The sequence below is a fragment of the Nerophis ophidion genome, linkage group LG11, assembly GCF_033978795.1.
Source record: "Nerophis ophidion isolate RoL-2023_Sa linkage group LG11, RoL_Noph_v1.0, whole genome shotgun sequence".
NCBI lineage: Eukaryota > Metazoa > Chordata > Actinopteri > Syngnathiformes > Syngnathidae > Nerophis > Nerophis ophidion.
In genome coordinates, this window is record NC_084621.1 from 20,800,331 (window position 1) to 20,827,612 (window position 27,282).

The window sequence follows — 27,282 nt, forward strand, 5'->3', positions numbered from 1 at the left end:
AACATATGATATACGTGTAGGCCACACTAGGATGGTAATATGACTCAAGTAAACAACACAATTACTTCTGGTTTTGTTTACCGACCTCAAAGCTATTTTATTGACTCAAGTAAATATGACTCAAGTAAACAACACGAATACTTCCGGTTTTGTTTACCGACTTTGAATCTATTTTATATGGCGCATGGTGGAATGATAAGTGTGTCCAGTAGATAGCAGTCAAACATACGAGATACATGCTATTTCTAATGTCAAAGTGGGGAAGAATAGCGTGTTTTCCGGACTAAGTCACACTTAAAATAATTGTTTTCCCCCTCAAAACTCGACAGTGCGCCTTATAACCCGGTGCGCCTAATGTACAGAATAAATCTGGTTTTGCTTACCCACCTCGAAGCTATTTTATTTGTTACATGGCGTAATGATAAGTGTGACCAGTAGATGGCAGTCAAACATAAGAGGTATACGTAGGCTGCACAATGATGGCAATATGACTCAAGTAAACAACACAGATACTTCCGGGGTTTTTTACCGACCTCGAAGCGATTTTATTTGGCACATGGGGTGATGATAAGTGTGACCAGTAGATGGCAGTCAAACATAAGATATACGTGTAGGCCGCACTATGATGGCAATATGACTCAAGTAAACAACACGAATACTTCCGGTTTTGTTTACCGACTTTGAATCTATTTTATATGGCACATGGTGTAATGACAAGTGTTACCAGTAGATGGCTGTCAAACATAAGAGATACATGCCATTTTTAATGTCAAAGTGGGGAAGAATACCGTATTTTCCGGACTATAAGGCGCACTTAATATCCAGTTTCCCGCCCTCAAAACTCATTGTGCGCCTTAGTAACCGGTGCGCCTAATGTATGTAATAAATCTGGTTTTGCTTACCCACCTCGAAGCTATTTTATTTGTTACATGGCGTAATGATAAGTGTGACCACTAGATGGGAGTCAAACATAAGAGGTATGTGTAGGCTGCACAATGATGGCAATATGACTCAAGTATACAACACAAATACTTCGGGTTTTTTTTACCGACCTCGAAACGATTTTATTTGGCACATGGGGTGATGACAATTGTGACCAGTAGATGGCAGTCAAACATAAGATATACGTGAAGGCCGCACTATGATTGTAATATGACTCAAGTAAACAACACAAATACTTCTGGTTTTGTTTACCGACCTCAAAGCTTTTTTATTGGTACGTGGTGTAATGATAAGTATGACCAGTAAATGGCAGTCAAACACAAGATATACGGGTAGGCTGCACTATGATGGCAATATGACTCAAGTAGACAACACGAATACTTCCGGTTTTGTTTACCGACTTCAAATCTATTTTATATGGCACTTGGTGGAATGATAAGTGTGTCCAGTAGATGGCAGTCAAACATACGAGATACATGCTATTTCTAATGTCAAAGTGGGGAAGAATAGCGTGTTTTCCGGACTAAGTCACACTTAAAATCCAGTTTCCCCCCCTCAAAACTCGACAGTGCGCCTTATAACCCGGTGCGCCTAATGTACGGAATAAATCTGGTTTTGCTTACCCACCTCGAAGCTATTTTATTTGTTACATGGCGTAATGATAAATGTGACCAGTAGATGGCAGTCAAACATAAGAGATATGTGTAGGCTGCACAATGATGGCAATATGACTCAAGTAAACAACACGAATACTTCGGGTTTTTTGTACCGACCTCGAAATTAATTTATTTGGCACATGGGGTGATGATAAGTGTGACCAGTAAATGGCAGTCAAACATAAGATATACGTGAAGGCCGCACTAGGATGGTAATATGACTCAAGTAAACAACACAATTACTTCTGGTTTTGTTTACCGACCTCAAAGCTATTTTATTGGTACGTGGTGTAATGTTAAGTATGGCCAATAGATGGCAGTCAAACATAAAATATACGGGTAGGCCTCACTATGATGGCAATATGACTCAAGTAAACAACACGAATACTTCCGGTTTTGTTCACCGACTTTGAATCTGTTTTATATGGCACATGGTGTAATGACAAGTGTTACCAGTAGATGGCAGTCAAACATAAGAGATACATGCCATTTTTAATGTTAAAGTGGGGAAGAATACCGTATTTTCCGGACTATAAGGCGCACTTAATATCCAGTTTCCCCCCCTCAAAACTCATAGTGCGCCTTATTAACCGGTGCGCTTAATGTACGGAATGAATCTGGTTTTGCTTACCCACCTTGAAGCTATTTGATTTGTTACATGGCGTAATGATAAGTGAGACCAGTAGATGGCAGTCAAACATAAGAGGTATGTGTAGGCTGCACAATGATGGCAATATGACTCAAGTAAACAACACAAATACTTCGGGTTTTTTGTACCGACCTCGAAATGATTTTATTTGGCACATAGGGTGATGACAAGTGTGACCAGTAGATGGCAGTCAAACATAAGATATACGTGAAGGCCGCACTAGGATGGTAATATGACTCAAGTAAACAAGACAAATACTTCTGGTTTTGTTTACCGACTTCAAAGCTTTTTTATTGGTACGTGGTGTAATGATAAGTATGACCTGTAGATGGCAGTCAAACATAAGATATACGGGTAGGCCGCACGATGATGGCAATATGACTCAAGTAAACAATACAAATACTTCCGGTTTAGTTCACCGACTTTGAATCTATTTTATATGGCACATGGTGTAATGACAAGTGTTACCAGTAGATGGCAGTCAAACATAAGAGATACATGCCATTTTTAATGTCAATGTGGGGAAGAATACCGTATTTTCCGGACTATAAGGCGCACTTAATATCCAGTTTCCCCCCCTCAAAACTCATAGTGCGCCTTATTAACCGGTGCGCTTAATGTACGGAATAAATCTGGTTTTGCTTACCCACCTCGAAGCTATTTGATTTGTTACATGGCGTAATGATAAGTGTGACCAGTAGATGGCAGTCAAACATAAGAGGTATGTGTAGGCTGCACAATGATGGCAATATGACTCAAGTAAACAACACAAATACTTCGGGTTTTTTGTTCCGACCTCGAAATGATTTTATTTGGCACATGGGGTGATGACAAGTGTGACCAGTAGATGGCAGTCAAACATAAGAGGTATGTGTAGGCTGCACAATGATGGCAATATGACTCAAGTAAACAACACAAATACTTCGGGTTTTTTGTTCCGACCTCGAAATGATTTTATTTGGCACATGGGGTGATGACAAGTGTGACCAGTAGATGGCAGTCAAACATAAGATGTACGTGAAGGCCGCACTAGGATGGTAATATGACTCAAGTAAACAAGACAAATACTTCTGGTTTTGTTTACCGACTTCAAAGCTTTTTTATTGGTACGTGGTGTAAAGATAAATATGACCTTTAGATGGCAGTCAAACATAATATATACGGGTAGGCCGCACTATGATGGCAATATGACTCAAGTAAACAACACGAATACTTTCAGTTTTGTTTACCGACTTTGAATCTATTTTATATGGCACATAGTGTAATGACAAGTGTTACCCGTAGATGGCAGTCAAACATAAGAGATACATGCCATTTTTAATGTCAAAGTGGGGAAGAATACCGTATTTTCCGGACTATAAGGCGCACTTAATATCCAGTTTCCCCCCCTCAAAACTCATAGTGCGCCTTATTAACCGGTGCGCTTAATGTACGGAATAAATCTGGTTTTGCTTACCCACCTCGAAGCTATTTTATTTGTTACATGGCGTAATGATAAGTGTGACCAGTAGATGGCCGTCAAACATAAGAGATATGTGTAGGCTGCACAATGATGGCAATATGACTCAAGTAAACAACATGAATACTTCCGGGTTTTTTTACCGACCTCGAAGCGATTTTATTTGGCACATGGGGTAATGATAAGTGTGACCAGTAGATGGCAGTCAAACATAAGATATACGTGTCGGCCGCACTATGATGGTAATATGACTCAAGTAAACAACATGAATACTTCCGGTTTTGTTTACCGACCTCAAAGTTATTTTATTGGTACGCGGTGTAATGATAAGTATGACCTGTAGACGGCAGTCAAACATAAAATATACGGGTAGGCCGCACTATGATGGCAATATGACTCAAGTAAACAACACGAATACTTCCGGTTTTGTTTACCGACTTTGAATCTATTTTATATGGCACATGGTGGAATGATAAGTGTGTCCAGTAGATGGCAGTCAAACATACGAGATACATGCTATTTCTAATGTCAAAGTGGGGAAGAATAGTGTGTTTTCCGGACTAAGTCACACTTAAAATCATTTTTCCCCCCTCAAAACTTGACACTGTGCCTTATAACCCGTTGCACCTAATGTACAGAAAAAATCTCGTTTCGCTTACCGACCTCGAAGCTATTTTATTTGGTACATGGTGTAATGATAAGTGTGACCAGTAGATGGCAGTCAAACATAAGAGATATGTGTAGGCTGCACTGTGATGGCAATATGACTCAAGTATGCAACACGAATACTTCTGGTTTTACATACTGACCTCGAAGCAATTTTATTTTGCACATGGTGTAATGATAAGTGTCACCAGTAGATGGCAGTCAAACATAAGAGCTATGTGTAGACTGTACCGCTTGATGTGCGTCAACATAGGAGTATTATTATGGTGTGTGTGTACAAGGTAAGACATTATTCGGCGTTTTGTTTCGCAATATTATGCAAAAGCAAATTTTCTTACCTTCTGGTACCTGCTGATCTGTATTTGGGATCTGCATAAGTTCTAAAAAAATTGTGCGCATTTTCCTTTGTAGTCCGTGACAATAAGCTTCTTCTTTTTCGCTATCTTCTTGTTATGGGACATTCATGTTCTGCTGTTGCCATTTCTGATATAAAGTAGTGTAAAGTTCTTACTTATATCTTTCGGGGGGGGGGGGGCACTGTCACTTTCCGAGTCCAGTTCAATGGAGTCTATTGGGGTGTAAAATGGCGCTCATGAAGAAGAAGAGGTGAGGAATGAAGTAGAAAATAAATAAATAAATAAACAACTTAAACGAGTCGTTAATTACTTAAAGTTGGATTGAAATTAAATAAACGTGTTTTCTACTGCATTTAACTATTTCAGTAATCCTTTCAACTATCACTGAATTATTATGTTGCGTTTTCTTAGCGTTCTTCTGTGTTTTGTGTTAGTTTCTCTCCCGTGCTTTTATTTTGGAAGTGTATTTCCAGTTTTGTCGGTGTTTTTTCCCAGGCTGCTTCACTTCTTTTCCCTCACCTGTTTGCAATCAAGACTATTTAAGTTGATCCTTTCACCTCCCTTCATTGTCGGGACAGTGTTATCCATTCTGTCATCACCCCTACTTTGTGGACGCCATCCGCTCCACATTTCCTGTAAGGTTTTTGCATTTGGTTTTGGTTTTGCTCTCGCTTTTTGTTTGTTTTATCGCTAAATAATAAATTTTTCCAACGCAGGCTGCTACCTTGTTCATCTGCATCCTAAAATCACAACAAACTTCTGCCTCTTTGAACAAATAAATGTGTTTTTAATGATTAATTCAATGGAATATTACATTTATTTTAATATTGAAATAATCATGTTGCCATTGAATTAATCCTTTAAACAATATACATTCATTACATAATTGAATACATTATTTTACGAATCAAATATTGTTTCTTTTGTAATATTCATGTATTTTCAGATTTAGTTTAATTATGTATTGATTATGTACGTTTATTTCATGAACATGAAATGCGAATAATTGAAATAAATAAATACATCTTAAAATAATTACTTAAATGGGTCATTAATCGAAAAAAATTATATTGACGGAAATAGATCCGATAAAAATAAGTCATTAAGTGCTTAAAAATTGGTGCTTAAATTAAGCTATAATTATCATATTTATTTTCAACATTACGTTTAATTAATTATTGATTATTTCAATATCCAATTAATTATTTTACAATTTAGTATTTATTTCACTGTTTAATTAAGTATTTTACTATATAATTCATTATCAATTATGCATGTATTTATGTTCTTTAATATGTGTTTTATTTGATCAATAAAAAAACATAAAATCCTTAATTAAATCGTTAAATATTTAAAAAAATATTGAGAATTTGAATAATTCAATAAGATATTTAAATAAATGAATATAATGTTAAATTAAATTAATTAATGACACTTATATTAACAAGTATATGTATTCAATTTCAATTGTAATTCATCACTTGTTCCTTGTGCCTTCTGGTCTTCTCCTACTTCTCCAGTGATAATAATACTTGTAAAAAATATATAGTTAACTTGTTGCCAGGTGTTTTTTATTATTATTATTATTATTATTATTATTATTACACTCATGATTTAAGGCTATAAAAGCAAACATTGATTGATTGATTGATTGATTGATTGACATGAAGGAGCTAACAGCGCCCCCCCCTCCCAGGCGGTGCATTCTGGGAAAATGTCAGGTAAACATGTAGCGACGTTTGCCCAAAGTCACATGAGCAGTTTGCGTCCACTTACCCAGACGATCTCTTTAATCTGATTGGCCGCCTTGAGCAGTATCTGGGGCGTGAGGGCGGGGTCGAGGTGCTTGGAGGCGTGGTCGATCATGATTGACAGAAGGTACGCCGGCGCCAAAGGCCCGCCTCCGGAGTCGGGGGAGGAGTTTTTGGAAAGTATCTCCTAAAAGAATAGGCGTCATGACAACGAGCGCCTGTTAGCATGCGTGCTAATTAGCAGGCTACGATGATGCTAGCGTTGTTATGATTCCAGCACTTTGATAAAGAAGGTGAGCAACACTACTCAAGGGGGAAAAAAAGTGTTGATCGGTGTCTTAAGTCCTCACCTGCAACAAGGTGTCGGCATGCTGAGGATGGAACTTGAGAACGGACTCCGGGCTGCCCAGGTACTGCCTGAGGGCCTCCTGCTTGTCCGCCAGCCCCGAGGCGCAGCAGGGGTGCGAGCCGTCCGAGTGCCAGGACGACGTCAGCGCCGGTGGCGGCGCCGGGGTCACCCGGGGGTCACGGTACAAGAAGAGAAAATGGCTGCCCAGGCCGATGACGTCGCCGGGCTTGAGGACGGCCTCCCTGTAGAGAGCCCCCCCGTTGTGTGTGACGACACCACCTCTGAAAGGTCGTATCAAGGCTGACAAGACATGGACACACATGGGGAGTCAACAAAACTGGATTGTGTGGAACTCTACTGTGTGGAACTCTACTGTGTGTGTGTGTGTGTGTGCCTGTACTGTGTGTGTGTGTAACTGTACTGTGTGTGAGTGTAACTGTACTGTGTGTAACTGTACTGTGTGTGTGTGTGTGTGTGTGTGACTGTACTGTGTGTGAGTGTAACTGTACTGTGTATGTGTATGTGGGTATGTGTGTTTGTGTGTGTGTGTGTGTGTGTGTGTGTGTGTGTGTGTGTGTGTGTGTGTGTGTGTGTGTGTGTGTGTAACTGTACTGTGTGTCTGTGTGTGTGTGTAACTGTACTGTGTGTGTAAGTGTGTGTTTGTGTGTGTGCCTGTACTGTGTGTGTGTAACTGTACTGTGTGTGTGTGTGTTTGTGTGTGTGTGTGTGTGTAACTCTACAGTGTGTGTGTAACTGTACTGTGTGTGTGTATGTTTGCCTGTACTGTGTGTAACTGTACTGTGTGTGTAACTGTGCAGTGTGTGTGTGTGTAACTGTACTGTTTGTGTGTGTGTGTGTGCGTGCCTGTATTATGTGTGTGTGTAACCGTACTGTGTGTGTAACAGTGTTTTGTGTGTGTAACGGTAATGTGTATGTAACTGTGTTGTGTGTGTGTGTAACTGTAATGTGTATGTAACTCTGTTATGTGTGTAACTGATATGTGTATGTAACCGTGTTGTGTGTGTGTAACTGTAATCTGCATGTAACTGTGTTGTCATGCAATTATGTTGTGTGTGCAACTCTACCGTGTATGTAATTGTATTTGTGTGTGTAACAGTAATGTGTATGTAACTATAACGTGTGTGTAAGTGTAATGTGTGTTAATTGTGGTGTGTGTGTTTGTGTAACTGTATTATGTATGTAACTGTGTTTTGTGTGTAACTATAACATGTATACCCCGCCTTCCGCCCGATTGTAGCTGAGATAGGCGCCAGCGCCCCCCCCGACCCCGAAAGGGAATAAGCGGTAGAAAATGGATGGATGGATATAACATGTATGTAATTCTGTTGTTTGTGTAACGGTAACGTGTATGTAGTTGTGTTTTGTGTGTGTAACTGTAATGTGTACATAACTGTGTTGTGTGTGTCTAACTGTAACGTGTATTTAACTGTTTTGTGTGTGTCTAACTGTCAGGTGTAAGTAACTGTGTTGTGTGTGTTTAACTGTAATGTGTACTTACCTGTGTAATATGTGTGTAACTTCAATTTGCATGTAACTGTGTTGGGTGTGTGAAATTGTAATGTTTATGTAACTGTGTTGTGTGTGTGTGTGTGTGTGTGTGTGTGTGTGTGTGTGTGTGTGTGTGTGTGTGTGTGTGTGTGTGTGTGTGTGTGTGACAGTAATGTGTATGTAACTGTTTTGATTACATGTAACTGTATTGTGTATGTAGCTGTGTTGTGTGCGTGTAACTGTAATGTGCATGTTACTATGTTGTGTGTGTAAGTGTAATTTGTATGTAACTTTGTTGTGTGTGTGTGTGTGTGTAACTGTACTGTGTGTGTGCCTGTACTGTGTGTAACTGTACTGTGTGTGTGTAACTGTGCAGTGTGTGTGTGTAACTGTACTGTTTGTGTGTGTGTGTGTGTGCGTGCCTGTACTATGTGTGTGTGTAACCGTACTGTGTGTGTAACAGTGTTTTGTGTGTGTAACGGTAATGTGTATGTAACTGTGTTGTGTGTGTGTGTGTAACTGTAATGTGTATGTAACTCTGTTATGTGTGTAACGGAAATTTGTATGTAACCGCGTTGTGTGTGTGTAACTGTACTCTGTATGTAACTGTGTTGTCATGCAATTATGTTGTGTGTGCAACTCTACCGTGTATGTAATTGTATTTGTGTGTGTAACAGTAATGTGTATGTAACTATAACGTGTGTGTAAGTGTAATGTGTGTTAATTGTGGTGTGTGTGTTTGTGTAACTGTATTATGTATGTAACTGTGTTTTGTGTATTACTATAACATGTATGTAATTCTGTTGTTTGTGTAACTGTAACGTGTATGTAGTTGTGCTTTGTGTGTGTAACTGTAATGTGTACATAACTGTGTTGTGTGTGTCTAACTGTAACGTGTATTTAACTGTTTTGTGTGTGTCTAACTGTCAGGTGTATGTAACTGTGTTGTGTGTGTTTAACTGTAATGTGTACTTACCTGTGTAATGTGTGTGTAACTTTAAATTGTATGTAACTGTGTTGGGTGTGTGTAATTGTAATGTGTATTTAACTGTCTTGTGTGTGTGTGTGTGTGTGTGTGACAGACAGTAATGTGTACATAACTGTTTTGGTTACATGTAACTGTATTGTGTATGTAGCTGTGTTGTGTGCGTGTAACTGTAATGTGCATGTAACTGTGTTGTGTGTGTAAGTGTAATTTGTATGCAACTTTGTTGTGTGTGTGTGTGTGTGTGTGTGTGTGTAACTGTAACATGTATGTAACTGTGTTTTGTGTGTGTATCTGTAATGCGTATGTAACTGTGTTTTGTGTGTGTAACTGTAATGTATATGCAACTCGGTTGTGTATGTGTAACTGTATTGTGTGTGTAACTGTATTGTGTGTGTAACTTTAATGTGTATGCAACTCTGTTGTGTCTATGTAACTGTAATGTGTATGTAACCATGTTGTGCGTGTAACTGTACTCTGTATGTAACTGTGTTGCGTGTAAGTGTAATTTGTAAGTAACTGTGTCGTGGGTGTAACTGTAAAGTGTATGCAACTCTGTTGTGTGTGTGTAACTCTAATGTGTATGTAACTGTGTTGTGTGTGTGTAACTGTAATGTGTATGGAACTGTGTTTTGTGTGTGTAAGTGTAACATGCATGTAACTGTGTTTTGCGTGTGTAACTGTAATGTCTATGTAACTGTGTTGTGTGTGTGTAACTGTTACATGTATGTAACTGTGTTTTGTGTGTGTAACTGTACTCTGTGTGTATCTGTACTGTGTGTAACTGTGCTCTGTGTGTAACTGTGTTTTGTGTGTGTAACTGTACTCTGTGTGTATCTGTGTTTTGTGTGTGTAACCTTAATGTGTATGCAACTGTGTTGTATGTGTGTGTAACTGTAATGTGTATGTAACTGTGTTGTGTGTAACTGTAATGTGTATGTAACTGCGTTGTATGCGTGTAACTGTAAAGTGTATGAAACTGTGTTGTGTGTAAATATAATTTGCTTGTAACTGTATTGTGTATGTAACTGTGTTTTGTGTGTGTCACTGTAACGTGTATGCAACTCTGTTGCGTGTGTAACTGTAATGTCTATGCATGTAACTCTGTTTTGTGTGTAACTGTAATGTATATGGTACTGTGTTGTGTGTGTCTAAGTGTAATGTGTATGTGCCTGTGTTTTGTGTGTGTATCTGTAATGTGTGTAACTGCACTCTGTGTGTAACTGTAACGTGTATGTAACTGTGTTTTGTGTGTATATCTGTACTCTGTGTGTATATGTACTGTGTGTAACTGTGCTCTGTGTGCAACTGTGTTTTGTGTGTGTGACTATACTCTGTGTGTATCTGTACTGTGTGTAACTGTGCTCTGTGTGTAACTGTGTTTTGTGTGTGTAACTGTGTTGTGTGTGTGTAACTGTAATGTGTATGCAACTGTGTTGTGTGTGTTGTGGTGTGTACCTCGCCCGGTGCGTGTCCCAGGAGCAGCAGAGTCCCTGCGCACCAGGAGGTGTCTGGCCAGCAGGTCGGGTGCAGACAGGAAGGTGTCCACCTTCAGGAGCTTCTTGGCCTTCCTCTCCCTCTCCCGCTCCTTCAGGGTGGCCTTCCTCCCGAACACGTGCGTGTGCGCCGCCATGATGTACAACACAAAGTCCTGCGCGACAACAAAAGCGGTCACGCCGCCATCAGATACGTTTGACAGCCGCAAAGTGCGCCGACGGTCGGCCACAAAGGCGACCTGCGTGAGGTCATTGTGCGACGCGAAGACGTTTGTGTAGTCACTGTGCAGACGTTGTGAGTCAGATGCTCCGAGGTAGATGGAACGCGGCGATTAGCGGCGTGCGGGTGTGATGTCATGCCGGTGATGTCACCGTGGGCGTTGGCTTGTGTTTGTCATGTGACCTGCCTTGCTCTGGTCGTAGCCCTGCAGCAGCAGGAAGTAGGGACGGTCGGTCGGCGGGAGGATCAGACTCTGCGACATCATTTCCAGGTCACAGCCGGAGTAGTCCTGCTCCTCCTCCGGCGGCTGCTTGGTCCAGCCGACCTTGGCCTCCGCTTTGGAGCCTCGGACCTGTGAGCGAAACATCAGCATCAAGAAAAACTACCATTACTATGGTCAAAAGAACATCAACTTATGGCTGTCTTGCCTTTCCAGTAATTTCTCTTATTTTTTGTGTCTACCACCACCATGCTTGACGGTAGGTGTGGTGTTCCTGGGATTAAAGACCTCACCTTTTTCCTCCAAAAATATTGCTGGGTATTGTGGCCAAACAGCTCTGTTTTTGTTCCACCTGGCCACAGAACTTTCCTCCAGAAGGTCTCATCTTTGTCCATGTGATGTTAGATGAAACAAAACTTGAGCTGTTTGGCCACAAAACCCAGGAATCTGTTTGGAGGAGAAAAGGAACACTATCCCTACCGTCAAGAATGGTGGAGGTAGTATTATGCTATGGGCCTATTTTTGCTTCCAATGGAACTAGTGTTTTAAAAATGGGAGAATGAAAAAGGAGGATTACCTTCCAAATTATTCCGGACAAACTTTCCTGGGTGTTGTTGATAAATGGCTTTCGCTGTGCATTGTAGAGTTTCAACTTGCATTTACAGATGTAGCGACCAACTGTAGTTACTGAGTGTTACAAAAAATATTCATGAATGAAGTGTGGTTCTTTTAAGAAATTATTATGGGTCTACTGAAAATGTGATCGAATCTGCCACCACCATGCTTGACGGCAGACTTGGTGTTCCTGGGATTTAAGACCTCACCTTTTCTGCTCCAAAAATATTGCTGGGTATTGTGGCCAAACAGCTCTGTTTTTGTTTCACCTGACACCAGAACTTTCCTCCAGAAGGTTTCATCTTTGTCCATGTGATGTTAAATGAAACAAAACTTGAGCTGTTTGGCCACAAAACCCAGGAATCTGTTTGGAGGAGAAAAGGAACACTATCCCTACCGTCAAGAATGGTGGAGGTAGTATTATGCTATGGGCCTATTTTTGCTTCCAATGGAACTAGTGCTTTAAAAATGGGACAATGAAAAAGAAGGATTACCTCCCAAATTATTCGGGAGAAGCTTTCCTGGGTGTTGTTGATAAATGGCTGTCGCTTTGCATTGTAGAGTTTTAACATGCATTTACAGATGTAGCGACCAACTGTAGTTACTGAGTGTCACAAAAAATATTCATGAATTAAGTGTGGTTCTTTTAAGAATTTATTATGGGTCTACTGAAAATGTGATCGAATCTGCCACCACCATGCTTGACGGCAGACTTGGTGTTCCTGGGATTGAAGGCCTCACCTTTTCTCCTCCAAAAAAAATGCTGGGTATTGTGGCCAAACAGCTCTGTTTTTGTTCCACCTGGCCACAGAACTTTCCTCCAGAAGGTCTCATCTTTGTCCATGTGATGTTAAATGAAACAAAACTTGAGCTGTTTGGCCACAAAACCCAGGAATATGTGTGGCGGAGAAAAGGAACACTATGCCTACCGTCAAGAATGGTGGTGGTAGTATTATGCTATGGGCCTATTTTTGCTTCCAATTTTACTAGTGCTTTAAAAACGGGACAATGAAAAAGGAGGATTACCTCCCAAATTATTCCGGACAAGCTTTCCTGGGTATTGTTGATAAATGGCTTTTGCTTTGCATTGTAGAGTTTTAACTTGCATTTACAGATGTAGCGACCAACTGTAGTTACTGAGTGTCACAAAAAATATTCATGAATGAAGTGTGGTTATTTTAAGAATATTATGGGTCTACTGAAAATGTGATCGAATCTGCCACCACCATGCTTGACGGCAGACTTGGTGTTCCTGGGATTGAAGGCCTCACCTTTTCTCCTCCAAAAAATTTGCTGGGTATTGCGGCCAAACAGCTCTGTTTTTGTTCCACATGACCACAGACCTTTCCTCCAGAAGGTCTCATCTTTGTCCATGTGATGTTAGATGAAACAAAACTTGAGCTGTTTGGCCACAATACCCAGCAATATGTTTGAAAAAGAAAAGGAACACCACACATACCGTCAAGCATGGTGGTGGTAGTGTTATGCTCTGGGCTTGTTTTGCGACCCATAGAATTAGTGCTTTACAGAGAGTAAATGGGACAATGAAAAAAGGACTATTACCTCTTAAATTCTTCAGGACAAGCTAAAATTACCAGCCCGGAGGTTGGGTCTTGGGCGCAGTTGGGTGTTCCAACAGGACAATGACCCCAAACACACGTCAAAAGTGGTAAAGGAATGGTTCCCAAAGGTGAAGTGGATTATATTTATATAGCGCTTTTCTCTAGTGACTCAAAGCGCTCTTAAATAGTGAAACCCAATATCTAAGTTGCATTTAAACCAGTGGACCCCAACTTAAACAAGTAGAAATAAATATCGGGGTTTTACCATTTAGTGGTCAATTGTACAGAATATGTACTGTACTGTGCAATCTACTAATCAAATTTTCAATCAATCAATCAATCAATCAATCAATCAATCAATCAATCAATCAATCAATCAATCAACTGCAATGTGTACGGCTGAGGGATTATACGTAAAAAAGCGTAAAATTCGCAACAACAAAAAACTTAGCTTTTAGATGTTAGCCTGCTAGCATGCTAACATTGCTTTTAAAAATGCTTATAGATGCTTTTAAGAAAGGCTTAAAAACCCTTCTTTAAAAAAAAAATTAAAAAAAAAGAAGTATGCATGCCAGTTCTAGCTATTAGGCTGTTCTAGTTTCTATTTGTATTTATTTTTCTTATCTTTTTTCCAAATAAAATCTCTTATTATTAATAATATTATTATTATTATTCTTATCCAAGTCCCAGAGCGCGGCGTTGGCGTACCTAAAAGTAGTTTGTGCTGTGAAACACACTGCGGGAGCTTCTGGTAGTTGTGCTTTGTAATGTTGAGCAGCAATATTACAAAGCAGCAGAGGTTGGCGCATGATGCGCCGTAAATGAGTGTTTCCATGGCGACTGCAGCTAATACACACAAAATCCTCATTTAAATACCTAGGTCTGTGGCCACTTTTGTACTTGTTGCCAGTTGTACACAGTCTTAGCAAACTTGTGAGTACTCTGTACTCCCTATTTACAATAGATGTAAAATCAGATCCGATCTTTGGTATCTTCCTCACCTCGTCTTGCTGCGTGTTGATCATGCTCACAATGTTCTTCCGGTCCTGCACGGCGCCGTTGTTGCTGGGCCGGCTGCGACTCCCGCGCGGCTCCTCGGCCACGTGGTTGCCTTGGCGGCGCCTCAGGCTGAGGTTCATGTCGCTGATGCTCCGCCTCAGCTCCGTGTTCCTCCCCCGGTGGCCGCGCTCGCCTTCCTCCGCCTCGCCCCCTGACGACATCCTGCTCCGCCGCCAGCGCACACCTGCCGGCCAGACGAAGCGATGCATGAGGTCAGGTCACCCCCCCCCCCAGCGGGAGGCTCTCTGCGCCTACCTTGATGGCTGTCGCTCGCCCGCTCCCGCTCCTTCTCCCGCTCCCGCTCCTCCCGCTCGTAGTCGTCCTTCCTCTGGATTTCAAAGCGCCGCTCCAGTCCGTCCTTGGGCCGCCACATGTCCGCCAACAACAAGGGGCGCTCCCACAGGGCCACGCTTCGCCGGCACTCCGTCTCCCACTTGATGGCCCCATCTGGCTGCTGGATGGGCTTTCCGATGACGTCGCACAGCAGGAAGTCCTCGGGGCTGTGCTTCTGAAGAACTGGGATGTAATGGAGGAAGGGTAGAGGAGTTGTTTACATGAGCTCATGTCCAAGTCGTAGCAGGACTCTACCTGCGTCGTCAGTCTCGTCCCTCTCTCGCTCCGTGTAGCGGGTGATGACCTGAGCGATGAGCTGCCGGGCTGTCGAGTGAACGTTGGCCAGCAGGGAGCGGTAGTTTGCTCCGCTGGAGAGCGCATCCCCGTAAATCTTGATCAGGCCCGGAGCGGAGGAGGAGGCCGGGGGCACATAGTGGTGGGAGGACGAGGCCCAGACCTCCCTCTCCTTCTCCCCCAGGGCCCGCTCCCGGTCGCTGTTGGAGCGCCCCCGCAGGAAGAGGTGGGAAAGGCGCTTGGTGCGCGACTGGGGCCCGGCCGGTCGCGGCCTCAGGAAGGCCGGGGAAGGAGACGGCGACGGGTTGAGGGAAGCCAGGGAGGGAGTGGAGTTAGACAGGGACGAGGAAGGGGCCTCATGGAGCGAGGTCGCGTCGGAGCTAGTGGTCGACCTGCAGGGAAGTAGAAGCTGTGAATCAAGACTGACAAGCACCAGGATCCGGATAAAACAAACGAGTTGGGTAGGGTTCGGCTTACTTGACAGAGACAGCACTGGGCCAACGACGCCCCAACTTTGCAAAATGCTTCCTGGGGGAGTTGATCCAAAGACCGACAGGGAAGTGGAGTTTTCTGACACGCGGACTACCGGAGCCCTCCATCTAACACAAGAAACAAACATAAACCTTGTAAAATGTTCATATTGTTGTTACTCAGCCAGCGTTTGTGGGTCTGATGGACCCATTGCATTTTGTGGCTGTGAGGAGGCGTGGCCTGCGGACCTGCAACGAGGCGGGGTGTGCCGGGGCCGGCTCGGAGATCGGCGACAGGTGCGTCGATGGCCCACCTGGGCGCGTTTATCTCATCACCTGTCACTCTATAAAAGGGCAGCAGCCGGGAAGGAAGAGGTTGGAGAAGTTGGAGTTGGTGATGGTGAAGAAAAAACCTGAACACGAGCACGAGCGAGGGCGAGACGGAAACGGAGACGGGAGCGGATGGCTGGAAAACAACCGGAAAAGCGAGACCATCACGATAGGCGATTGCTGAAAAGCAGAGCGATAAGTTTATTGCAAAATAAACCAAATCACAAAACCGTCAAGCCTGTCATGTCCGTCCTTAGTGGTCCGAAGAACCCGGCGGTGCAAGACCTCCACAGTGGCTTTTAGTGCCTCACAATCAAACACTTTTATGTTAAAATGCTGAACATATGTTTACCTTATCCCAATAAACATCTGTTCAGTACATTAAAAGCCACAAAATGCAACGGGTCCATCAGACTCACAAACGCTGGCTGAGTAACAACAATATGAACGTTGCACGGAAAAAATTCTCTGCCAGTTTCTACATCCCCCAGGGATTCTTCTTTTGTGTTTCTGCACCTGCGGTTCCTACACCAGGTTGCAACATAGTTTGTCAACACTGTCTGCTCTCATTTTCTCGCACAATTTGACACTCTGATGTTCTGTGTACCTATACTCTGTCCTCCTCCTGTCTATGCCTTCTGTGTGTGTGTGTGTGTGTGTGTGTGTGTGTGTGTGTGTGTGTGTGTGTGTGTGTGTGTGTGTGTGTGTGTGTGTGTGTATGTGTGTTTTTGTATTTCTCCCCTTCTTGAGACATGAAGAAGAAAAAGTATCTTCCATATGAGGAGGCGTGAACAAGTGATGACATAAATCGTGGTCCCAATAACATTGTATCTAATAGAGAATCTCTCATTTGCACCCCTGCTGGTCAAAACAAGGGTGGTCCCAAAAAGGAGGGATTTTTTTCTAATTGACTGTGTGTCGCTTTTAAAAGTACTCCGCCTCTGGTCAACATATGAAAGAACAAGTGTGTGTGAAAAAAATGTAAGTGCTCCGCCTCCTGTCAACATATGAAATAACAAGTGTGTGTAAGATACTGAAATGCGCCCCCTTTGGCCAAAATGTATTAAAATAAATGAAAAAGAAAAATAAATAAATGTATATAGGGACATAGTGTAATAACTTGGAATGAATAATGAAGATTAAAAACCAATTACACAATAGAAAAAAACATTATTTTTCTCACAATGTGCAGACTTGTTTTTTTTTATACAAAATTGTCAAAAAAAATTCATTTTTCTGTTCCTGTAAATATTGCAATATTTTCTTGTAAAAACTTTTTTTGTTGTTGTAAAATTATTACTATTTAATGCAAAATGGTGACATTTGTCCCATAAAATTCTGCTTATTTTCAGGTTGTTCTAGTAAAATAGTGGCACTTTTTGAGTAAAATGATGACTTTTTGTCATCATTTTGGCAAGTAAAATTCAGATTATTATTGTAGTATGGCCAAAATTTTAAAGTTTTCTTATAGAACTGTGACTTTCTACGAGCACAATTTCGACTCTTTTCATAAAATTGCGAAAAATGTTACGCTTTTTCTTGTAAAATTGCGACTGTTATTGAGTAAAATTCCAACTTTTATCATAAAATTGCACAAATGTTAAGGTTCTTTTATTTTATTTTGACTTGCGTTGAGTAAAATGACGACTTTTATTATAATACTGCCAAATTTCCAAGTTTTTCTTGTGAAATTGTGACCTTTTTCTTGTAAAATTGCAAATCATATTTTACAATAAGCTTTTTTTTATATTTGCATAGTATGTATATATAAATAATGTTGTAAATACACATCTTTATATATCTAGAAAGGTTGGTCCTAAAGAGGGAGGCTTTTTTGTCATGTCTCCAGAAGGTCAGATGTACATGTGTGTGTGTGTGTGTGTGTGTGTGCGTGCGTGCGTGAGTGCGTGTGTGTTTGTGTGTGTGTATTCATACACCGGGCAAAGGTGAACCAGTACAAACTACACAAGTAACTAAAAAGGCAACAAACTATTTACATACATTTATATACTGTATGTAGTACATGTTTTTTACATTTATACCAGGGGTCACCAACCTTTTTGAAACCAAGAGCTACTTCTTGGGTACTGATTAATGTGAAGGGCTACCAGTTTGATACACACACTTAAATAAATTGCCAGAAATAGCCAATTTGCTCAATTTACCTTTAATAAATAAATCTACTGTATACATATTAAAAAAAATGGGTATTTCTGTCAGTCATTCCGTCGTACATTTTTTTTCCTTTTACGGAAGGTTTTTTGTAGAGAATAAATTATGAAAAAACACTTAATTGAACAGTTTAAAAGAGTAGAAAACACGGAAAAAATAAAAATTAAATTTTGAAACATAGTTTATTTTCAATTTCGACTCTTTAAAATTCAAAATTCAACCGAAAAATATGAAGAGAAAAACTAGCTAATTGGAATCTTTTTGAAAAAAATTTAAAAAAGAATTTATGGAAAATCATTAGTAATTTTTCTTGATTAAGATTAATTTTAGAATTTTGATTACATGTTTTAAATAGGTTAAAATCCAATCTGCACTTTGTTAGAATATATAACAAATTGGACCAAGCTATATTTGTAAAAAAGACAAATCATTATTTCTTCTAGATTTTCCAGAACAAAAATTTTAAAAGACATTTAAAATACTTTGAAATAAGATTTAAATTTGATTCTACAGATTTCCTAGATTTGCCAGAATAATTCTTTTGAATTTTAATCATAATAAGTTTGAAGAAATATTTTACAAATATTCTTCGTCGAAAAAACAGAAGCTAAAATGATTAATTAAATTAAAATGGATGTATTATTCTTTACAATAATAATAAAAAAAAAATACTTGAACATTGGTTTAAATTGTCACGAAAAAAGAGGAAGGAATTTAAAAGGTAAAAAGGTATATGTGTTTAAAAATCCTAAAATCCTTTTTAAGGTTGTATTTTTTCTCTAAAATTGTCTTTCTGAAAGTTATGAGAAGCAAAGTTAAAAAAAAAAAAAAGAATTTATTTAAACAAATGAAGACCAAGTCTTTAAAATATTTTCTTGGATTATTTAATTCTATTTGAGTTTTTTCTCTCTTAGAATTAAAAATGTCGGGCAAAGCGAGACCAGCTTGCTAGTAAATAAATACAATTTAAAAAAAAGAGGCAGCTCACTGGTAAGTGCTGCTATTTGAGCTATTTTTAGAACAGGCCAGCGGGCGACTCATCTGGTCCTTACGGGCTACCTGATGCCCGCGGGCACCGCGTTGGTTATGACCCATGATTTATACAATAATGTAAACTGAATGAAAATGTTGAGCAAGATATTATTTATTTTCAATTTAAATGTGTTACCTTCATTGAGTATTTTCATGTCCTTAAAAATGGCCAACGTATAGAACTTATTACTATATGTGTGTACGGTCAAATCTACCTAGCAACAGCGGTCGGTCCTCACAACTACAGAATTAAAATATTTTTTTTACTTTGTGTTTTTTGCATTCTGAAGTGAAGTTGCGACTCTCTACTCCCATCTAGTGACAGATATATTTTTTTCATCATTCTAGCTATAGTGTAAAGGGGAGCCCTCACAACTTATTGACCAATCGTGGGTCCACACAAAGACTTTGGGACAAGATCACAGGTACAAGTCTGACCGGGGGAAGACCCAGGACACGTTGGGGAGCCTAGGTCCCCCGGTAGGCCTGGGAACGCCTAGGGATCCTCCAAAGGAGCTGGACAAGGTGGCTGGGGAGAGCGAAGTCTTGACTTCTCTTCTTCGGCTTTTCTTAGGTTTTCTCACATATTTTGTTAAACAGTGCTTCTCGATAATTTTTTTGTCATGGCCCCTTCAAGCGCTTACTATGATTTATTTATTACATTTTTTTTTTATTCGTAAAAAACACTCTTTGAGTTGCTGACGCCAGTAATTAAAGTCACAGGCCACCTTGAAACCAGGTGGTGGACCACGCTAAAAGACGTGGCCAGATTGTTACCATCCATCCATCCGTCCATTTTTTCCCGCTTGTCCCTTTCGGGGTCGCAAGGGGGTACTGGAGCCTATCTCAGCTGTATTCGGGCGGAAGGCAGCGTACACCCTGGACAAGTCGTAACCTAATCACAGGGCCAACACATACATACTCACATTCACAAAAAAGGGACCATTTAGTGTTGCCAATCGACCTATCCCCAGGTGCATGTCTTTGGAGATGGGAGGGGCCTATCCCCAGGTGCATGTTTTTGGAGGTGCGAGGAGCCTATCCCTGGGTGCATGTCTTTGGAGGTGGGAGGAAGCCGGAGTACTCGGAGGGAACCCACGCAGTCACGGGGAGAACATGCAAACTCCACACAGAAGGATCCCGAGCCCAGGACTACTCAGGACTTTCGTACTGTGAGGCAGACGCACTAACCCGTTTTCCACCGTGCTGCCCAATTCTGTTACTCATTGCTAAAATGATGTACCATCTTTTTGAGGGCTCGACTCGCCATATGTTGCAAGAAATGTGCCCATCGTGACAGGACACACAGAAATCATCAATGACGACAAACAGAAATATAGAACTGGCCCAAATTGGGACCCGATCGACAAAAATTGGCCGACGACTGCACCTGTTTTATCAGTATTTCATTCTCGGCAAGGGGCGGACCTTGTGGCACACCTGCTCTCAATTACCTTGGCAGTATTTAGGCTCGTCACTTACAGCTTGGCCTCGCCGGTTATTGTATCCCTACACCTGCTTCACCATTCCCGGTAAGTTTTCACTTCTTTGTCCTGCATTCCCTAACCTCTTGTGTGTTTATTTTCTAGTCTCCCTGAAGTAAAAGGATTTCTTGTTTTGGACTCTTACCTTGCTCAGTGTGCCCTGGCCCTTTCACCCGCCGACCTCTGAGGAACCTATTTAGTCCTAATTACATGGTGTGCGTTTCTGCTCTATCACCCTTAGTTATCCCTTTTTGTCTAATTAAATTTTTTCATTTTTTTGTAATCCCACCTTGTCTTCCGTCTCTGCATCCTGGGGTCACCCCCACTTGACCAAGACCTTAACATCATCGGCCAGTTCTATATTCAGTTTGTTGTTTTGTGTTTGTTTTGTCAGTAGATTGTTTCCTGGGCCTGGGACTTAAAAGAAAGACTTAAACAGTGATCATCACAATATTACATCAGTGCTCAATGCCGAGGGAAAGGTAAGGGATGAATACGCTCTGCTTCATCCTACTCCTTATCAGGTGGCGGTGTCATTATGAGCGTGTGGAGAAAATAAACTCAACATTTACCTATAGAAAGAAGTATTATTGTAGCAAAACTATTTGCAAATGTCTCTCAATCTGTAATCCGAGTCTGTGTAATAATTTGTGTGTCTGCATCTCCGTCTCTGTGTGTGTGTGTGTGTGTGTGTGTGTGTGTGTGTGTGTGTGCGCGTCTTTTAATTTTTGAGTCCTGTATTTCGATTTGTGTGTGGTTGAAAATGAAAAAGGCTATATAGTCCATGCAAATACACATATATATGTACTCACATACACACAGTTATTCATACATATATACATATATAGGCGCACACACAGGTACCTACACTCCCACACACATACACAAATACAGTACATACCTACACACGCAAAGTACATACATCCAAAGGTAAATTCACAATACAAACATACATATACATTCGCTGTACAAACATACATATATACATACATGTACATAAACATTCACTGTACAAACATACATATACATGTACATGTACATATACATTTACTGGACAAACACACATATATAGACATTCACTGTACAAACATGCACAAATACCAACTGTACATACATCTACATATACATTCACTGTACAAACATACATATACACACATTCACTAAACAAACAGACATATATACATACATCTACATTACATTCACTGTACAAACATACATATACATGTACATGTACATATACATTCACTGTACAAACATACATATACGTAGGCATTCACTGTACAAACATACATATATACATACATGTACATATACTCTCACTGGACAAACACATATATATATAGACATCCACTGTACAAACATTCATATATACATACATGTGCATTACATTCGCTGTACAAACATACATATATACATACATAAACATATACATTCACTGTACAAACATACATATACAGGTACATATAGATTCACTGTACAAACTTAGATATACGTAGGAATCCACTGTACAAACATACATATACATACATGTACATATAGATTCACTGGACAAACACACATATATATAGACATTCACTATACAAACATACATATATACAAAGTGTAAATACATCTACATATACATTCACTGTACAAACATACATATACAGACATTCACTGTACAAACATACATATATACAAAGTGTAAATACATCTACATATACATTCACTGTACAAACATACATATACAGACATTCACTGTACAAACATACATACATATATACATACATGTACATTACATTCACTGTAAAAACATACATATATACATACATGTACATATACATTCACTGTACAAACATACATATATACATACATCTACATATACATTCACTGTACAAACATACATGTACATATACATTCACTGTACAAACATACATATACATAGACATTCACTGTACAAACATACATATATACATTGATGTACATATACTTTCACTGTACAAACATACATATACATATACATTCACTGTACAAACATACATATATTAATACAAATTAAAACACACTCAGAAATGAATACACGCACACACAGATTTAAATACAGACACACAAATGATTCGGATTGAGGTACGCATTTGCAAATAGTTTTGCTACAATAATACTTCAATATAGACAGTTTTTTATTCCAAATGTGGACACAAATTAAAACACTCAGGCAAATCTGATTACACACACGCAAACTTACAAAACCCCAAACCTGTGAAGTTGTCATGTTGTGTAAATGGTAAATAAAAACAGAATACAATGATTTGTAAATCACTTTCAACTTATATTCAATGGTCTGCAAAGACAAGATGCTTAATGTTGGAACTGGAAAACGTTATTTTTTTTCAAATATTAGCTAATTTGGAATGTTTTAAAAAAGCTGGCAGAAGTGGCAAAAAAGCCTGAAAAACTTGAGGAATGCTTGCTGAAATAAGCAGGGGCGTCCACGATAACGTTGCTTGGATAGCTCTAAAACCTGTATGTACCTTTCAGCCTTAATGGTGCCTTCACAGATGTGTAAATTACCCACGCCTTGGGCACTAATACACCCCCATACCATCACACATGCTGGTTTTTGCACTTTGCGCCTAGAACAATATGGCTGGTTCTTTTCCTCTAAGCTCCGAAGGACATGACGTCCACAGTTTCAAAAAACAATTTGAAATTCGGACTCGTCAGACCACAGAATACTTTTCCACTTTGCATCAGTCCATCTTAGAATAGCTCGGGCCTAGCAAAGCCAAGGGCGTTTCTGGGTGTTGTTGATAAATGGCTGTGGCTTTGTATAGTAGAGTTTTAACTTGCACTTACTGATGTAGCGACCAACTGTAGTTACTGACAGTGGTTTTCTGAAGTGTTCCTGAGCTCATGTGGTGATATCCTTTACACATTAATGTTTTGTTTTTTTATGAAATACTTCCTGAGGGATCCAAAGTCTGTAATATCGTCGCTTACGTGCAGTGATTCCTCCACATTCTCTGATTATTTTGATGACATTACGGACCGTAGATGGGGAACCTCAATTCCTTACATTAGCTGGTTCGTAAATGTTGTTCTTAAACAATTTTCTCCCGCATTTGTCGGCCCGTTCTTGTTTGTTGAACGACTGAGCATTTCAGGGAAGCTGCATTTATACCCAATCACGGCACCCACCTGTTTCCAATTAGCCATGTCCACCTGTGGGATGTTCCAAATAAGTGCCTGACGAGCATTCCTCAACTTTCTCAGTCTTTTTGCCACTCGTGCCAGCTTTTTTTGAAACATGTCCGTGCTTCAAATTCCAAAATATTTGCCAAAAATATGGATAGACAGTTTTTTTTTTTTACATACACACAAATCAAAAATCGAGATCGAGATACAGACCCACAGAGTGAGATAAAAAACGACCAAAAATAATTTTGCGGTTTCTAATCAGAAATGCCGTAATCTTGGCCGCGGTGCCAGAAAAATGAAACAATCCAACAATAGGATGATGTCACCGTCAACAGGATGTTCGTGGAGTGCCAGTTGTCAACACGCGGAAATAAACAAGACAAAAATGAGTTCCTGGAAAAATGCAGAATTTTTCAACAGGAAGTCTCCCATCTGGCAGGAAAGTGACGCCACCAGAAGGTCACTTTGTGACGCCCGCCATCAAAATACTCGACACCACTAATTGGTTCATCGTAATTGAGAAAATATCGACGACGCGGCGGCGCGGAAATGAAACGACTCACCCGCGGCCACGTCCGACTCCTCGGTGTTGGATTCGTCGTCGCCTAAAGTCGAGTACGCACCTTAGTGTGATCCCACAATCCTCAGGGCTTGCCTTTTCCTGCAGCAAAGTTCCATTTTTCGGTCCTCGTCCACGACTTCAGTTCGTCCCCTCGTCGACGATATCGTTCAATTTGTGTCGTTTTTGAGCAGGATGAGTCGCGCTCATGCTCGGCAAGGCTCTGGCCGACTGAGTCTATAGATAGAGAAACAGGCCCATTGTTCTGAGTGACACAATTTCCTTCCTTTGGCAGCGGACAACACCTACATCCTGGCTGGGAACGGGAGAACCACGCAGGGACAACTGGAATGAAAAGCAGGAGACAGGCCAGATCAAAAAAAAAAAACAATCCGCTGCGTCCAAATGAATCATTGTTGTGTTGTCAACTCATGTCGATCAATCCGGTTGTGGGTAGCAGGTTGAGGTTAGCAAGTGGTTGACATGTGGTTGGTATTTTCTGACATGAGTTCTGACGTTGATTTGACCTTTGAAATTTGGTAATTTCCCGACCAATATTCTACTACACGAATACGACGTTGAAACAACATGCTTTTTGACGACGTTTAATCAATGTTGGGTTCTGACGTTGTTTCGACCGTTGAATTTTGGTCATTTCCCAACCAATACTCTACTAAACAAACACAACATTGAAACATCATTCACGAATACGACGTTGAAACAACATGCTTTTTGACAACGTTTAATCAGTGTCGAGTGCCGACATTGATTTGACCACTTAAATTTAGTCATTTCCCAACCAAGATTTTACAACTCAAATCCAACGTTGAAACATGTTTTTTGACGACGTTTAATCAATGTTGGATTCTGATGTTGATTTGACAATTGAAATGTGGTTATTTCCTAACCATTTTTCTACAACAGAAATACAACGTTGAAATAATATGCTTTTTGACAACGTTTAATCAATGTTGGGTTCTGGTGTTGGTTTGACCGTTTATTTTGGTAATTTCCCAACCAATATTCTACAAAACAAACACAACATTGAAACAACATGCTTTTTGATGACGTTTATTCAATGCCGGGTTCTGGTGTTGGTTTGACCGTTGAATTGAGGTAATTTCCCAACCCAAATTCTACAACACAAATACAACATTGAAAAAACATGCTCTTTGACCACGTTTAATCAATGTTGAGTTCCGATGTTGATTTGACCATTGAAATTTGGTAATTTCCCAACCAAGATTTTACAACACAAATATAACGTTGAAACAACATGCTTTTTGACAATGTTTATTTAATGTCAAATTCTGACATTGATTTGACCATTGGAATTTGGTAATTTCCCAACCAATATTCTACAAAACAAATACAACGCTGAAACAACATACTTCTTGACGACGCTTAATCAATGTTGGATTCTGACGTTGATCTGACCATTGAAATGTGGTCATTTCCTGACCATTTTTCTACAACACAAATACAACGTTGAAACAACATGCTTTTTGACGATGTTTAATCATTGTTGGGTTCTGATGTTGTTTTGTCCATTGAATTTTGGTAATTTCCCAACCAATATTCTACAAAACAAACACACCATTGAAACAACATGCTTTTTGACAATGTTTAATCATTGTTGGGTTCTGATGTTGTTTTGTCCATTGAATTTTGGTAATTTCCCAACCAATATTCTACAAAACAAATACAACGTTGAAACAACATACTTCTTGACGACGCTTAATCAATGTTGGATTCTGACGTTGATCTGACCATTGAAATGTGGTCATTTCCTGACCATTTTTCTACAACACAAATACAACGTTGAAACAACATGCTTTTTGACGATGTTTAATCATTGTTGGGTTCTGATGTTGTTTTGTCCATTGAATTTTGGTAATTTCCCAACCAATATTCTACAAAACAAACACACCATTGAAACAACATGCTTTTTGACGATGTTTAATCATTGTTGGGTTCTGATGTTGTTTTGTCCATTGAATTTTGGTAATTTCCCAACCAATATTCTACAAAACAAACACACCATTGAAACAACACGCTTTTTGATGACGTTTATTCAATGTCAAGTTCTGGTGTTGGTTTGACCATTGCATTGTGGTAATTTCCCAGCCAATATTCTACAACACAATGTTGAAACAACATTTATTTTCGCGATGCTTAATCAATTTAGTCAGTTCCCAACCCAGCTTCTACAACACAAACACAACGTTGAAACAACATGCTTTTTGACGACGTTTATTCAATGTCAGGTTCCGATGTCGATATGACCATTGAAATTTGGTCATTTCCCAACCATTTTTCTACATCACAAATACAACATTGAAACAACATGCTTTTTGACGACGTTTCTTCAACGTTGAGTTCTGACGTTGATTTGACCATTGAAATTTAGTCATTTCCCAACCAAGATTTTACAACACAAATACAACATTGAAACATCATGCTTTTTGACAATATTTATTCAATGTCGAGTTCTGACGTTGATTTGACCGTTAAATTTTGGTAATTTCCCTACCAATATTCTCCAAAACAAATACAACATCGAAACAACATGCTTTTTGACGACGTTTAATCAATGTTAAGATCTGACGTTGATTTGACCATTGAAATGTGGTCATTTCCGAACCATTTTTCTAAAACAGAAATACAACGTTGAAACAACATGCTTTTTGACGACGTTTATCCAATGTCGGGTTTATCCAATTTCTCAGCCAATTTTCTACAACACAAATATGTTACATGCTTTTTGACAACGATTACTCAATGTTAAGTTCTGACGTTGATTTGACCATTGAAATTTAGTCAATTCCCAACCAAAATTTTCCAACACAAATACAATATGCTTTTTCACAATGTTTATTCAATGTCAGGTCCCGACGTTAATTTGACCATTGAGATTTAGTCATTTCCCAACCATTT

The 27,282-nt window shown here is 39.9% G+C and overlaps 1 protein-coding gene across 4 annotated transcripts in view; it reads right to left on the reverse strand.

The window, feature by feature from the left end:
- rasip1 (Ras interacting protein 1) overlaps positions 1–24,609 on the reverse strand; it is a 34,104-nt gene extending 9,495 nt beyond the window's left edge. Inside the window, exons 1-10 of one of the 4 annotated variants that reach the window (XM_061915369.1) lie at positions 24,410–24,609; positions 15,841–15,935; positions 15,599–15,720; positions 15,083–15,513; positions 14,750–15,010; positions 14,437–14,678; positions 11,226–11,390; positions 10,781–10,973; positions 6,830–7,128; positions 6,505–6,666 (exon numbers count right to left, since the gene is read on the reverse strand). In XM_061915369.1, the coding sequence (XP_061771353.1) occupies positions 6,505–6,666; positions 6,830–7,128; positions 10,781–10,973; positions 11,226–11,390; positions 14,437–14,678; positions 14,750–15,010; positions 15,083–15,513; positions 15,599–15,720 (1,875 nt within the window). In that variant the 5' untranslated portion in view covers positions 15,841–15,935; positions 24,410–24,609. Of the gene's footprint in view, positions 1–6,504; positions 6,667–6,829; positions 7,129–10,780; positions 10,974–11,225; positions 11,391–14,436; positions 14,679–14,749; positions 15,011–15,082; positions 15,514–15,598; positions 15,721–15,840; positions 15,936–24,349 lie in introns of all 4 variants that reach the window. The other 3 variants (XM_061915370.1, XM_061915371.1, XM_061915367.1) reach the window with 3 other exon arrangements.
- Positions 24,610–27,282: the final 2,673 nt, after the last annotated feature.